General features: G+C 49.1%; 1 protein-coding gene across 2 annotated transcripts in view; it reads left to right on the forward strand.

The window, feature by feature from the left end:
- CDAN1 (codanin 1) overlaps positions 1 to 16,123 on the forward strand; it is a 218,573-nt gene that overhangs the window by 104,783 nt on the left and 97,667 nt on the right. For both annotated transcript variants that reach the window (XM_069730898.1, XM_069730906.1), the window contains exon 15: positions 11,688 to 11,772. In XM_069730898.1, coding sequence (XP_069586999.1) covers positions 11,688 to 11,772 — 85 coding nt within the window. The remainder of the gene's footprint in view (positions 1 to 11,687; positions 11,773 to 16,123) is intronic.

Consider the following 16,123-nt stretch of genomic DNA (forward strand, 5'->3'; position numbering starts at 1 on the left):
GGCTTAGGTGTCCTTTTCGGAGACATCAACAGTTCCGTTTCCGTTCCCTCTGGTCCACCACCACTACCTTCCCCGGGTCAGGGCACTCTCCTCACAAGGACAGATATATAAGGGATCTAGGTCTCAGAGATTTTCCGCCGCTGACTCCTGGCATCATCTGGTCGACACTTTCAGGGTTGGCGGCCGCCTACTTCTGTTCAGTCAGGCCTGCTGTCCGTCATTTTCAAGACCTCAAACTTCTAAACAAGTTTGTCATTTTCACATGGAAGCTCTGTGTTCTTTCTTCGCTTCTATGGAAGAGTGAGAGTTTTTTTGGCATCCATCGACATCCGAGATGCTTACCTACATATCCCGATCTTTCCTCCCCACCAGAGATTCCTGCTCTTCTCCATTCACAACCAGCATTTCCCATTCTGAGTAACTCCGCAAGATGGGGTCATTACCCCAATTTCGGGAAACGAGAAGTTCAAGGGTTTCTATTCAAATCTGTTTGTGGTCCCAAAAGAGGATGGTACGGACAGGGCCATCCTGGGCCTAAAGTTTCTGAACAATTTTGTCAGAGTTCGGCATTTGAGGATGGAGTCTCCGCTCTCCAAGGGTCCATGCGCTTCGCCATCCGCGAAGAACATTTTCTGTTCAGCCTTGCCTTTCGACCTTGCCACCGCCCCCACGGTGTTCTCAAAGGTCATAGCGGCCGTCATGTCCAGTCTACACTCTCGGGGCTTGGTCGTCTTGCTAGCCCTTCAGCAAGGGACCTGAGTACTTTGTCAACCATCTCTTCTTTCCATCTGCCTTGGCATGAGGGACAACATGCGCTTTTGGACGCATGTGACAGGAGCCTCTTCTACCTAGTCATCACACTGCCCAGAGTAATTGGTCTCCTCAGGAGTCTTCTTTTCCCATCAATGTCCTAGCGACAGATCCGTCTGTTCCTGCAGCGGTTCTATCGTCTCCTGACAGGCCGTCACATCCGAATTCAATCAGACAATGCCATGGCTGTGGCTTAGAGGAGGCATCCGCATCAAAGCGGCAATGCGCGAGGTGGAACACATCCTTTGCTAGGCAAATAGGAACCACTCAGTTATCTCGGCTGTTCACTCTTGAGCATGGAAAACTGGGCTGCGGACTTCCTCAGCCCTCAAGGCCTGTCCTCGGGAGAGTGGTCTCTCCATCCGGAGATTTCCCAGTGGACTTATCTGCACTAGAGGACTCCTGACGTAGGCCTGATACCGTCCTGGTTGAATGCCAAGATGCTCAAGTTTGTAGCTAGATCCCGGGATCCGAGTGCCATCGGGTGGACGCGCTCGTCCTTCCGTGGAGTCCGTTTAATCTTCCCTACCTGTTTCCCCCATTGCTTTTTTTTTTTTTTTAAATTCGTTTATTAGCAACAAAATAAGTGATGTTACATACATTTTGTATCCAAGATTGTTAAACATAGTGTGTGATACACATAAATCATGCATTGGTAAGCAGACAATAAAACATAACTGTCACCTATATCCAGCATTGTCTTGTGATTATTAGAATTATTGAGTCGATTGTAACATATGAATTATGTAAATAGAAAAACTCGTAAAACCAGAACTCCTGAAATAAAGCTGTACTCTTAACTACTAACTCGCCGCAATGCCTCGCGCCTACCTCTCCACGTGAAATTCTCAACCCACAATAAATCTACAGGGTGAGATGGGAAGAATTCCACCTACCCCAGATCTTTTCAAATTTTCCCGGACATCCTCTATTTTGATACAACGTGCGTTCATATGGAATGATCGAATTAACCAAATCAATCCAAGCTCTTGTAGATGGATTTGAGCTCCCCATCCACCGCAAAGCCAGTACCTTTCGTGCCATAAAGAGCGTCTCGCGTAGGAAAATGTCAATGTAATGATCCCAAGTCTCCTCCTCCCGTACCCCAAATATGCAAACTAGTGGGTCAAGGGGAACTGGAATTGATAGCAATGATGCAAGTAGTGATATCACCTCCCTCCAATATTGAAGAACAACAGGGCACCTCCATATCATGTGGATGAAGTCTGCATCTAGAGCCCGGCATCTCACACACTCAGATGTTTGAAACCGACCCATCTTAAAAAGCCTTACCGGAGTTAAGTACTCCCCCATTGCTTTTGCTTCCGAAGACCATCAGGAAGATCAAAGCTGAGGGAGTACCGGTGATCCTAGTTGCTCCAGACTGGCTACGCCGAGCGTGGTACGCAGAAATAGTGCAGCTTGTCACAGACGTCCCTTGGCGACTACCAGATCGACCGGACCTGCCTTTCCAGGGCCCGTTTGACCACCAGAACTCAGGGGCCCGGAGTTTGACGGCTTGCCCGTTGAATCCTGGGTGCTAACTGTAGCTGGTGTCTCCCATGAGGTAGTTTGCACCATGATAAATGCCCAGAAGCCGGTGTCTGTACGCATCTATCATCGGACCTGGAAAGCCTTTTGATTGGGGTAGAGGCCGAGGTCGGCCTCCTCTGTTTTTTCTCTATTCAGACAAGGTGGTCCTCGCCTTTTTTGAATTCCTTCAGTCCGGTCTGATCTCGGGTCTAGCGCCGAGCCCCCTCAAAGGGCATATCTGCCTTGTCCGTAATGTTTCAGCGTAAAGTCTCTTCCAAACCGCGGGTGAGAACTTTCTTTCTGGGCGTCTCTTGTGTGGTACCTCCTGTCAGGAATCCCTGACCGTCACCCCTGCGTCACGGGTCGGGGTGACTTTAGGCCAACAGACGGCTATCACATGTGCAGGGGGGCTTATCTTAGTTATCCCTCCACTGCTAACAATGTGATGAGAAAACACACACAAGGCTATTGACCTCTTAGTTTACAGCAGGGGCTTATTCTAGGTATCCCACTGCTTTTCAATATACCACAAACTGCAGGGATTTATGTATATCCCGCTTAACACTTGCAGCTCTCTGGCGCCCCCCTTACTCTCAGGTCAGATTAGGTACTGCACCCTGGGTAATTAGTCGCCAGAAAGGCTGCCTGCTATGTACTTGCTATTGGGCACGCTGCAGCGACGCGATAAACTACTCCCACTCAGGCAGGAACAATAATTATCAACGCCGCAGTCGCTACAACATAATCCCAAAAGTCAGCACACTATCGCTGCCACCAGCTTCGATTAAACGGGTCCGAAGCTAACCCAACACAACAGTAGCGTATTTCCCTTCAGAAGACTTAGGGTACGTTTAGAGCATGGAGAATGAACTAATATAAATATTATATCCCATAAAAATTAGGCAGTGCTTTATCAAAAATATTTTATAAAGATGTTACAAATGAGACAATTGCAAATATGTACAAGGGTAATTATGAAATAAACAGGGATTAAATGAGAAAAGGTAACACTCACATGTCCCAGCTCATTGGACGTGCTGCTGGCTTCAGGAGGAGACAAGAAATCAAGCAGAAGTGACTCCTCAGAGCCTGCCAGACACTTAAAACCTTAAGGCTGTGACATCACAGGCTGGTTTATCCAGACCCTCCTCTCTCTACATTCTGAGTAAACTTTAAACTATTTTCTCTAATTTCTATAACTTCGCTACCAAACATGTCATAGTCATAACAAACCCATCATTCATCTCGGATTAACGTGAGCATTCTAATGAGATCAAATATGTCCTATCTGGGAAACATATTTACAGAGAAAACCCTACTTCTTTACCAGATTGATCGCTGATCGCTGCTATGTAGCAGAAATGGAGGTGTGCTGTGAGCGCCGACCACAGGGTGGCGCTCACAGCCACCGGCGATCAGTAACCATAGAGGTCTCAAGGACCTCTATGGTTACAATGGAGACGCATCGCCGACCCCCGATCATGTGACAGGGGTCGGCGATGACATCATTTCCGGCCGCCAGGCCGGAAGCGGTAGTTAAATGCCGCTGTCTGCGTTTGACAGCGGCATTTAACTAGTTAATAGGTGCGGGCAGATCGCGATTCTGCACGCGCCTATTACGGGCACATGTCAGCTGTTCAAAACAGCTGACATGTCCCGGCTTTGGTGCGGGCTCACCGCGGAGCCCTGCATCAAAGCAGGGGATCTGACCTTGGACGTACTATCCCGTCCAAGGTCAGATAGGGGTCAATATCTTTTTTATTAATTATTTTTGCAGCCACTGGGCGCCGCCATTTTCCTTTGCAGGAGTGTAAGAGTCCCAGCACGACACTTAAGGTACCGTCACACTTAGCGACGCTGCAGCGATACCGACAACGATGTCGATCGCTGCAGCGTCGCTGTTTGGTCGCTGGAGAGCTGTCACACAGACAGCTCTCCAGCGACCAACGATCCTGAAGTCCCCGGGTAATCAGGGTAAACATCGGGTCACTAAGCGCAGGGCTGCGCTTAGTAACCCGATGTTTACCCTGGTTACCAGTGTAAAAGTAAAAAAAAAAAAAAACAGTACATACTTACCTACCGCTGTCTGTCCCCGGCGCTGTGCTTCTCTGCACTCCTCCTGCACTGACTGTGAGCACAGCGGCCGGAAAGCAGAGCGGTGATCCAGCGACGAAATAAAGTTCTGGACTTTCTTCAGCGACCAACGATCTCCCAGCAGGGGCCTGATCGTTGGTCGCTGTCACACATAACAGTTTCCTTAACGATATCGTTGCTACGTCACAAAAAGCAACGATATCGTTAACGATATCGTTATGTGTGACGGTACCTTAACACTCTGCAAATACGGCAGCCCAGGGCATAGGAGACTGCGGTCAGCGTCCGACCCCATACCTATCATTGAGCTGCTCCCTGCTGTGATCTGGCCACGTCCCCTGGGCTGTCTCCACATCACAGCAGAGGCAGGAGGTCGGTGCCATCTTTCTTCAGCCCACAGTGTATCTGTGAGCTCCACTGTGACTTGAGAGCTGCGCTGTTAGGCTATATTCACACTTAGCGGTTTTTACCGCGGAACCGCCGCGATTTTGATGCTGCGAGTCCGCAGCAGTTTCCATAGCGTTTACAGTAACATGTAAACCCTATGGAAACCGCAAACCGCTGTGCACATGCTGCGGGAAAAACCGCGCGGGAACGCAGCGGATTACAACCCGCAGCATGTCACTTCTTTGTGCAGAATCGCTGCGATTCTGCACCCATAGGAATACATTGAACCGCTTACTTCCCGCATGGGGCTGTGCCCACGTTGCGGGAAGTAAGCGGATAATGTGCGGGTGGTACCCGGGGTGGAGGAGAGGAGACTCTCCTCCAGGCCCTGGGAACCATATTTGGGGTTAAAAAATAAAAAATCTGATTATACTCACCCTCTGATGTCCGGAGCTCCTGGGCGCTGCACGCGGCCGTCCGGTCAGAGTTGCTGTGCGACCAGGACCTGCGGTGACGTCGCGGTCACATGACCGTGACGTCACGAAGGGTCCTTCTCCCACAGCATCTTTGGAACCGGACCGCCGTGTGCAGCGCCCAGGAGAACCGGACATCAGAGGGTGAGTATAACCTATTTTTATTATTTTTAACATTACTATTCATGCTGCATATGCAGCATCAATAGTATAGGCGGAAACCCGCAGCGGAAAACGCGGAACAAACCGCGATAAATCTGCAGGGAGAACCGCAGTTGTTTTGCCCTGCAGATTTATCAAATCCGCTGCGGGAGAACCCGCAGGGACCCGACGCAAGGTGTGAACATAGCCTTATAGGAGGGACAGCTCCATCTGTCTCCTTTCACACTGTCAGCAGCGGCCGTTCCCTGTCCTCTTCTATGCTGCCTGGTGCCCTGGCTCTAATCTCTAGAATCGCTAGAGAGGATGAAGTGCTGCGGTCTGATGTCCTCTTATCCGGAGCTGCAGAGAGGTAACAGAGGGGGATGGGGGAGGCTCTGTGCTGCTCGACCCTGCCTCACTGTAGCTCCTCATCAGGACATCAGACCGTGTATCTATCACTATACTGTCTGCTGAGCTGTGTATCTAATCCTCTCCTGTGTGATACTGTCTGCTGAGCTGTGTATCTAATCCTCTCCTGTGTGATATTGTCTGCTGAGCTGTGTATCTAATCCTCTCCTGTGTGATACTGTCTGCTTCGCCGTGTATCTAATCCTATCCTGTGTGATACTATGCTGAGCCATGTATCTATTCCTGTCCTGTGTGATCCTGTCTGCTGCGCCGTGTATCTAATCCTATCCTGTGTGATACTATGCTGAGCCATGTATCTAATCCTATCCTGTGTGATACTGTCTGGTAAACCGTGTATCTAATCCTCTCCTATGCACTCCTCTCCCCCCTGCATCTCTTTCCCCATTGCACACGCAACTCAATGTGTGCGATAACAGGAGCTGCAGGGGTCATGCTGTATTATGGCATTATGTGAGATCTATATGACGGTATTATGTGATCTGTATGGTGGTATTATGCTTGATCAGTATTGAGAGAATTATATGGTGGTATTGTGTGTGATCTATATGGCGGTATTATTTGAGATTTATGTGGCGGCATTGTGATAAGTATGTGGCAGTATTGTGTGATCTATATGGTGGGATTATGTGAGAACACTGGTGGTATTATGTGTGATCTATATGGTGGTATTATGTGAGAACTATATGACAGTATTGTGTGATCTATTAGATAGTATTGTGTGATCTATATGGCGGTATTATGTGATCTATATGGCGGTATTATGTGAACACTATGGCAGTATTATCTTCAGAAACGGGACCCATTCTATGGTGGTTCTGGCTGAGCAGCTCCACACGGGCCTGGGGTATTAGAGGGGGCAGCATGACCTCCAGTTAGGTGCAGTCAGGGCTGGTGAGGCAGCTGAAGAGAGGCATCTCATTTTTATCGTTACTATATGGCTACATTTCCTTCCCAACGTCACCCCGGACTTCGCCTGTCGCCTCGCTTTCACACATCGCCAGGACAGGATGGGGAAGACAGGATCTGAGGAGGGGAATGGGGTCTTTGCATGCAATGTCTGGATCAGAACAGGCCATCAATCCACAGAAATGTTTCCTGGATTTCTGTGGAGCAGACAAGCAAGACTGTACATCCATGTGTATAAGAGACAGCGCTCTATGTACAATCTCTGGCTGCTCCGCGCACCGAACATTGTGCCCCCCATAGACCAGCACACTGCTCTCCTGAAATACTCTGTGCTGCTGTCACCTTGCGCCCTCCACCATATATCTCCCAGAATCCTTGCTGCCTGCCATCCTCGGTGACCGTCTACTTGTCAGTATAACTCTGCAGTCACCAACAAAATGGCTGCTCACTGGGTTCCTGAATATCATCCTCTTATCCCTTAGCAAACACCCAGAAGGGGAGGAGAGGAGACATCACACACGTCAGCAGACCCCGCCCATAATTACTGCAGTGCTGTATTGTGAGCTATTTGTACACTAGGTTTTTGTGAAATTTCAGCAGCTGCTCCCCCTAGTGTTTAAAAGTGGAAATTCCAAAAGTTTTCTAATTATTTTTCATATTTTACTAAATTATAAACATATGATAATATTTTTTAAGAAAATGTAAACATTAATTCTTTACATTTTTTAAATTGCGGTAAATTTTGATGGCACCTTCCCTTTAACGCATCAGAGGCAAGCCTTATTCCAGCGGGGATCAAGGCACATTCCACTCGGTCGGTAGGTGCTTCGTGGGCCATTCGGCATCAGGCGTCTGTGGAGCAGGTTTGTAAAGCTGCGACCTGGTCTAGCCTGCACACTTTCTCAAAGCATTACAATGTCCATATTCTGGCACCAGCAGATGCGGGCCTGGGTAGAAGAATTTTGCAGGCAGCTATAGCACGTCTTTAGACAGCGGATGCTGGGAGTTTACTTTATGATGTTATTTCCCACCCGGGGACTGCTTTGGGACGTCCCACGGTCCTGTGTCCCCCAATGTGGCGAAGGTGAAACATGGATTTTTGAGTGCTCACTGTAAAATCCTTTTCTCCGAGCGACTCATTGGGGGACACAGCACCCACCCTGTTGGCTGCTATTGTTTTTCTGATTTAACATGTTCCTATTCTTGATGATTATAATCTCCTACTGCTTGGTCACTAAACTGGTTCTGTCTGGAGCCAGTGGGTGGTGTATACTGCAAATGAAGAGCTAACTTTTTTGTATTCACTTAGGGTACCGTCACACTATAACATTTCGATCGCTACGACGGTACGATTCGTGACGTTCCAGCGATATCGTTACGATATCGCTGTGTCTGACACGCAGCAGCGATCAGGGATCCTGCTGAGAATCGTACGTCGTAGCAGATCGTATGGAACTTTCTTTCATCGCTGGATCTCCCGCTGTCATCGCTAGATCGGTGTGTGTGACACCGATCTAGCGATCTAGCGATGCGATCCAGCGATGCGTTCGCTTGTAACCAGGGTAAACATCGGGTAACTAAGCGCAGGACCGCGCTTAGTTACCCGATGTTTACCCTGGTTACAAGCGTTAAACTAAAAAAAAAAAACAGCACATACTTACATTCTGGTGTCCGTCAGGTCCCTTGCCGTCTCTGCTTCTCGCACTGTGACTGCCGGCTGTAAAGTGAAAGCAGAGCACAGCGGCTGTGCTTTCACTTTCACTTTACGGCCGGCAGTCAGTGAGTGCAGGAAGCAGACGGCAAGGGACCTGACGGACACCAGAATGTAAGTATGTGCTGTTTGTTTTTTTTTAGTTTAACGCTTGTAACCAGGGTAAACATCGGGTAACTAAGCGCGGTCCTGCGCTTAGTTACCCGATGTTTACCCTGGTTACCCGGGGACCTCGGCATCGTTGGTCGCTGGAGAGCTGTCTGTGTGACAGCTCCCCAGCGACCACACTACGATTTACCTACGATCACGGCCAGGTCATATCGCTGGTCGTGATCGTAGGTAAATCGTATAGTGTGACGGCACCCTTAGTGTCAGTCTCCTAGTGGCAGCAGCATACACCCACGATCCTGTGACCCCCAATGAGTGACTCGGAGAAAAGTCCCTGGGGGCAGGCTTTGCAGTGTGAGAATCTCTCCCCCCCCCCCCCCCCCCCCCATATGTGCTCACCCACCTATCCACTCTCTTACCCATTGTTGTCTTCGACGTTGTGCCTTTGCTGCTTTCCTTTCATTGTCATTGGCGTACTTTTTAGGAAGAGCCATGTTGGCATTGATATTTGCTTTTTAAAGGGGTTTTCCCATGAACGAAAGTTACCGTATTTTTCGGACTACAAGACGCACTTTGTCCCCCCCAAAAAAGGGGGGAAAATGGGGGGTGCGTCTAATAGTCGCAATGCAGGCTTACCGTGGCGGCAGAGGTGCGGCGGCAGAGGAGGCGCAGTAAGCGGGGTCCCTTTCTCCGGTGAGGTGATGCAGCAGCCCGGTATGCAGCAGAGCCGGGTGAATCCTGTTGTATGCAGCAGAGCCGGGTGAATCCTGTTATCGGTGGTGGCGGCAATTTTCCTGAGGTCGCGCGTGCGCAGATGGAGCGCTCTGCTTCCCGGGGCTTCAGGAAAATGGCCGCCGCGGCCTCCAGCGGCCATTTTCCTGAAGCCCCGGGAAGCAGAGCGCTTCATCTGCACACGCGCGGCCTCAGGAAGATGGCCGCGCCTACCGATAACAACAGGATTCACCCGGCTCTGCTGCTTACCGGGCTGCTGCATCACCTCACCGGGGAAAGGGACCTCGCTTACTGCGCCTCCTCTGCCGCTGCACCTCTGCCACCGCACCTCTGCCGCCACGGTAAGCCTGCATTGCCTGCACGGTAAGCCTGGGACCCCTCTCACGCCATACCTCTCACTGCACCTCCTCATCCCAGCACCTCCTCATCCCAGCACCTCCTCATCCCAGCACCTCTTCATCCCAGCACCTCCTCATCCCAGCACCTTCTCATCCCAGCATCACCCCACCTCTGCTGACACCTTGCCTCCTGTGACCCTGCTCTGCCACCGCCAGCCCTCAGGTAAGAAACTGTAAATTCGGACAATAAGACGGACCCCCATCTTATAAAAAATCTTTTTTTCTGCAATTTTCACCCCAAATTTGGGGTGCGTCTTATGGTCCGGTGCGTCTTATGGTCCGAAAAATATGGTAATTTTAAAAATTGTCTGTGTCTGACCGTGTACAGAACATACCACAGCTCCTGGGCAGGGGAAGAAGCAAAAGACAATACTGACATTACCGCAGGAGATCGCAGAGGATACATTTTGTGAGGTAAAATATTTTTTAAAAAGTCAGTGAAATATTTTACCTCACAACATGAATCCGTTGTGATCCCCTGCTGTAATGTCAGTATTGTCTTTTGCTTCCTCCTCTGCCCAGGAGATGTGGTATGCTCCGTACACGGTCAGACACAGACAATATTTAAAATGAACTTTCGTTCGTGGGAAAACCCCTTTAATGTATCCGGCTTCCTCAGCCTGTAGACAGGTCGCGCATCTGCCGCCAGGATAAGCCGAATGACTCACTGCGCGTGCGCGGAATTCGTGCAGTAAGGCTACGTTCACATTAGCGTTACGCTAATGTGCGTCGCTGTTGCGTCGGCGACGCAGCGGCGACGCGCCCCTATGTTTAACATAGGGGACGCGTGCGTCTTTTTGCATGCGTTTTCCGACACGTGCGTCGTTTTAGACGCTAGCGTCGGACGCAAGAATACGCTACAAGTTGCATTTTTCTTGCGTCCGATTTTGGCAAAAAACGACGCACGCGTCGCAAAACGCACGCGTTTGCGCGCGTTTTTCCGTGCGTCGCCGACGCAACGGCGACGCTAATGTGAACGTAGCCTAAATCAGACCGCCGCCATCTTTGTGCAGACAGATAGCGGCGGTCACATTAAAACTGCACATGTGCTCCTCCTGTAGATGGCGGTCAGTGAATCATTCGGCTGATCCCAGCGGCGGCATGTTTGTGACGGTGCTCCACTGGTGGTACTGGGCAAGAGGCGGCGTATGCAGTGCGTGTGTTGCTTACTGCGTATACTGTGTGTGTGGTGCATACAGCATATACAGGGTGGGTGTGTGTGGTGCATACAGCATATACAGGGTGGGTGTGTGTAATGCATACAGCATATACAGGGTGGGTGTGTGTGTGGTGCACACAGCATACACAGGGTGGGTGTGTGTGGTGCATACAGCATATACAGGGTGGGTGTGTGTAGTGCATACAGCATATACAGGGTGGGTGTGTGTGGTGCATACAGCATATACAGGGTAGGTGTGTGTGGTGTGTACGGCGTATACAGTGTGTGTGGTGCGATGGTTTTCCGTTGGTGGTACCGCGAAGAGGCTGGTACCACCAGCAGTTTCCATATTGAGTCACCCATCACTTGGGTGTCCCAATATGGCGTTCGGTGAACCTCCGCCGCTTGGAATTCTGGGATCCGGAAACATCTGGACGGAACAGGATGTGAAGACATTACAAGGTAAGTACAAGGTAAGTATATATTAAGATGTCAGTGGTAGAGGACCCAACATTTGTATAATTCTCAATCTTACTTTCTTTTTTTTATTAATGAAAGCAATTGTTTTGCTTGTCTGGTGGTCATCTATAATGTTGTGTACTTGTGGATTGTTTTCAGTAAGAGCCTTAAGACTCTGCATTATAAGAAAGCTGGGTTATGTACTGTTCACAGCAATCCTCTCCAGGCACTAACTTCTGAAGGCTCCCCATGCATCATTACAGCACTCAGTACTATTGTAGTATAAGTGGTTGTGTTGTTAGAAGCTGCTTATTATTATTATAATTTGTTTCCTTTTTGTTGTAAAGAAATAAATTGATCCTGACTGATGAGAAAGAGATGAATATCCTAAACAAGCTGCTGCTTCTTGCGGTTCTGGGCTGGCTTTTACAGGTACAATATTTATAACAAATTGCTTTTTATAAATCTATGTATTGGTACGTCCCAAGTCAGGTATGGGTGTATGGAGCGGGATCAGTAGCTGAGCCTATGCCATAACCACTGGTGCTGGCAGTGTATTGCAGCTGGCATCTGCCTCTTACCACATGTCCAAACAATCAAAAGCCAATCAAGCCCATGGTTCGGCTTTGTAGGACATCCGTAATATTCCTGCACGCTGCTGCAATATTGTACTATTGCCATATATAGAATAAGTGATTAAATGGATGCAGGTTAAAGTCAACAAGGATTATAAAATAAAAACTTAATTTACTAAAACAAACTCCTTATCTGCGTAAGGAGTTATGTCGTAAAGAAGAAAATCAGAATGCCAGAATTGTTTTTTTTTTATTTGACACTCAACCACCTTCCCAAAAAATGCAATAAAAAGTTAAAATATTGTAATTGTCAGAATTTCGTATGAATAAAAATACCAATTTGGCATGTAATAACTAGACCCTCCCAACGCTATTGACAGAAAAACTAAACTATGGGTCTCATTTTTATTATTTTTTAAAACCTCACAGAAATCTTAATAAAAAAGAACTGCAAATCGCCCAGGCTGTTTCTTTATCACTTCATTGGTGGACACAGGTAACCATGGGTGTATGCTGCTGTCACTAGGAGGCTGACACTATTCAAAAAAATGAAAATAGCTCCTCCCCAGCAGTAAGCAGTATACACCCACTGACAGGAACCAAGTACATCAGTTTTTTTTATTGTCTGTAGGAGGCAGACCTGGATCTGATCCCAGATCTGCAGTTTTCCTTTTCAGGTATCCTGTTGTGTTTTTATTAATCTTTTTCCTTTGTTTTTCAGGTTCTTCTTCCTTAGGGTAACGGGGTGTAATTTCTCACCCTGTTTTTCCGTACTTATGCGACTGAGAGAGCAGTGTGGTGTCACCCACATCGTCCACTGTCAGACCTGCTGGCAGTACTTAATCCCCATCAACTTAACGGGTGTTTCAGGGCGATTACCGGTGGCCAGTCCTTGCCTTTTCCCCTCTTCACCCCTCTCCTCAGAGAGGGCTGAGAGGAAGACGGTGGTCACCAGCGGTGGCCTCCCCCCTCCCTTCTCGTAAGGGGGTTGATGCTGTCTTCTGCATCGTCAGGAGACGGTGCGGGAAGGAGGATCCCGGTTTCCAGTGACCCTCATCCACCTGAGGGCTCCTGATGCGATCCTCATCAGTGAAGAGGAACCAGGGATCCACTTCGCAGGTATATATGTTCCCTCAACCCACCACCACCACGCCCCGCAGCAGCGCATGGCAGAGACTCCACAGCATTTCCGTCCCTTAACAGGGGACAGGGCGGCTTTAGTACATTATCCCCTGCACGGCCGCAGCCTTTTTCCACAGTCCGGTCCCAGACCGTGGGCACATCCCTCTCTTCCTGGCTGCGCCTTCCCCTGCCACTCACCACCGTTTGTTTGAATTTTGCGCTATTTTTGTCCCAATAGAACGTCTCGCCGGGTCAGAGAGTCTCCTGCTCTGACCTAGCCATGCCTCCCGGTTTACGCACGTCTCGTCAGCGCCTTTTTCCTCTCCTGTTGTGGAGTTCCTTGTTCCTTCGTGTACACCACACCTCACACACCCCCTCCCCCCCCGATTTGGCAATCGGAAGGGCGCCGCCTTTTCTGCCCGGCTGGCTTATCCTCCTCTCTGGACATGCCTGCGACATGTCAGCCGATCATATTTTTACTGTTTTTCACCGTCCGGCGTTCTTAGTCACGTCCACCGCTCTGCATCGTCCTGGCTATACACTGCTTAGCCGATACTTAACCGTTCTTGTGTCTCAACAGATGTAAAATTTGTCTGAGACTGTTTTTTCTCCTGCATATTTTCTGCGCCCTCTTTGTCAGACCCGCATTTAGCTTATAGCACGGCCGCAGTACGACACAGCTAACCTTGCAGTCATTTTCTAACCGTTGCTGGCATTGGGTAGGCTATACTCTTATTTTTTTCTAAGCTGTATTGCCAGGCTCAACTTATGCCCAACCCTGCAGAGGCTTTCCATTGCCCCTCTAAACCTACTGTGGTTCTTTACGCCTGTGCCCTTTGTAAATGAATGTGGTCCTCAGGTCAGCCTTTCCCCCTTCGGTCTGTCCTGCAGCCCCTTCTCCACGTCTGCCACACAGGAGTCCCCTAACGCCAAGGATGAGAGCACACCTCTCTCCTCGGAGTGGGCTGTTGCCATGTTATAGTCGATCTCTTACATGACTAAAGTATCACCATCCCTGGTCCAGGTCCTGGAGCATATTCAACATTTTTCTACCACCACCAGTGCTCTGAACGCCTCACGGTGATTAGCACACACCTGACCACAACCGTCGCAGGGACAAATCGGGTATAAATAAATGGAAACGGGCTCTTTTCAGTTCCCCGGGTCCCTTTGCACATCTAGGATGCTCTTCTCGCCCCATGCCCCGTTTTCGGAGGCGTTTTTTGGGTCGGATGTGGATTCCCAGACTAAGTCTCATACTGAACAGGTCTCAAAATGTGGGATATGGTCAATAGCCTTACCTCAGCAATTACCCAAGCTCTTAACCTACAGGAGGATGAGGCTCCTGCTCAGGCGCACTCCGTGTCCTTCAAACGGGTAAAACGTTCTTCACAAACTTTCCCCAATCACTGGGAATTTGAAGCAATTATGGCTAAATACTGGTAACATCCTAAAAAGTGCTTCCTGGCAAGGAAGCAGCTAGACATTCTTTATCCCTTCAGCCCAGACCTTGTTGGTTAATGGGCAGAATCCTCTTATGTGGATCCACCAGTCTCATGCCCATCTTGCAAGACCGTATTGTCTCTACCGGATGGTGTATCTCTTAAGGCCGCCACGGGTAGGCAGCTTTAGTCCTTAGCCAAGTCCGCCTTTGAAGCGGCTGGCGCTTCTCTCTGTCCCATTTTTGCCTACACCTGGGCGGCCAAGCCTATTTCTTCCTGAGCAAAAATGCTTCGCCTCTGTATCCTAGCAGCAGTTCCTCTGGATGAGATGGCAGATTTGGCAGACTAGATTGCCCATGCCAGCAAATATCTTCTTACTGCCTCCTTTGATGCAGCCAGTTGTTTTGCCAGGGCAAACAGCAACATCATTGATATATGCCACAACCTCTGGCTGAAGCCTGAAATGATCCACCCTCAAAAAAGTCTCTAACCTTGTCTTTCAACACTCTCTCTAGGCTTTTCGGGTCCAAACTGGGTCAGATAATTTCTGATTCTATCAGCGGGAAAAACACTACTTTCCCAGTCCTGGCCTAAGCGTGTTTTCAATTGGAAGAGGTTGCTTCATCTTTGTTCCTTTCGGCCCTTCCCTCAATCAGATCTTCCTCACAGCAGGGCCGTTCTTCCGCCCAAAGGGAAAGGAAGAGCCCTCCTTCAGACCCGCACCTTTCTGGCGATCAAGGGGTCGTTTTTCAAGTCTTCTGGGTCCTGCGCCAAAATGTTCTCTTCTAAGTGACGGTTCTCACCCACTATTTGTCATCCCTGAAGGTCGTCGTCTGGGGCTGCCAGCTTCCATGTCCACTATTACCCGTTGGATACGTTAAACAATTTTGGAGGCATACCGCGGTCAGGACAAACCGCACCGTCCGGGGCTAAAGGCTGGTGGGATGAGTTTCCTGGGCAGTTCGTCACCAAGCTTCGGCTTTACAGATTTGTACATCTGTGACCTGGTCATCATTACTCTCTTTTGCAAGGTTTTACAGGGTCCATACTCATGTCTCGTCTGATGCAGGCTTGGGAAGAAAGGTGCTGCAGGGGGCGGTTACACATCGGCCGACCGAAGTCTGTTTTCTTTGTGTTCCTTCTGTTTCCCACCCTAGGGACTGCTTAGGAACGTCACATGGTTACCTGTGTCCCCCAATAAAGCGATAAAGAAAGAAGTATTTTTGGTACTCACCGTAAAATCTTTCTTGGAGCCTTCAATGGGGGACACCGCACCCTCCCTAACTGGTTGTACCGCCTTTGGGCCTACGGCCTTTTGTTGATGGGTTGGTACATATGTTTAGTTTCTTCGAGCTTCTCCTACTGCTTTTACACTAACTGAGGTACTTGGTGCCTGTCGGTGGGTGTATACTGCTGAGGAGGAGATATTTTCATTTCTCCTTCGCCTCATTGGGGTACACAGACCGTGGTTGTATGCTGCTGCCACTAGGAGGCTGACACTAAGTAATACAAAGAAAATTAGCTCCTCCTCTGCAGTATACACCTTCCTGCTGGCTCTCAGCTAACCAGTTTTTGCTTAGTGTATGTAGGAGGAACATGGGTCTGGTTCAGACCCCAATGTTTTTATTTTACTTTTTACATTTC

Source organism: Ranitomeya imitator, chromosome 1 (assembly GCF_032444005.1).
Source record: "Ranitomeya imitator isolate aRanImi1 chromosome 1, aRanImi1.pri, whole genome shotgun sequence".
In the NCBI taxonomy this organism is placed as follows: domain Eukaryota; kingdom Metazoa; phylum Chordata; class Amphibia; order Anura; family Dendrobatidae; genus Ranitomeya; species Ranitomeya imitator.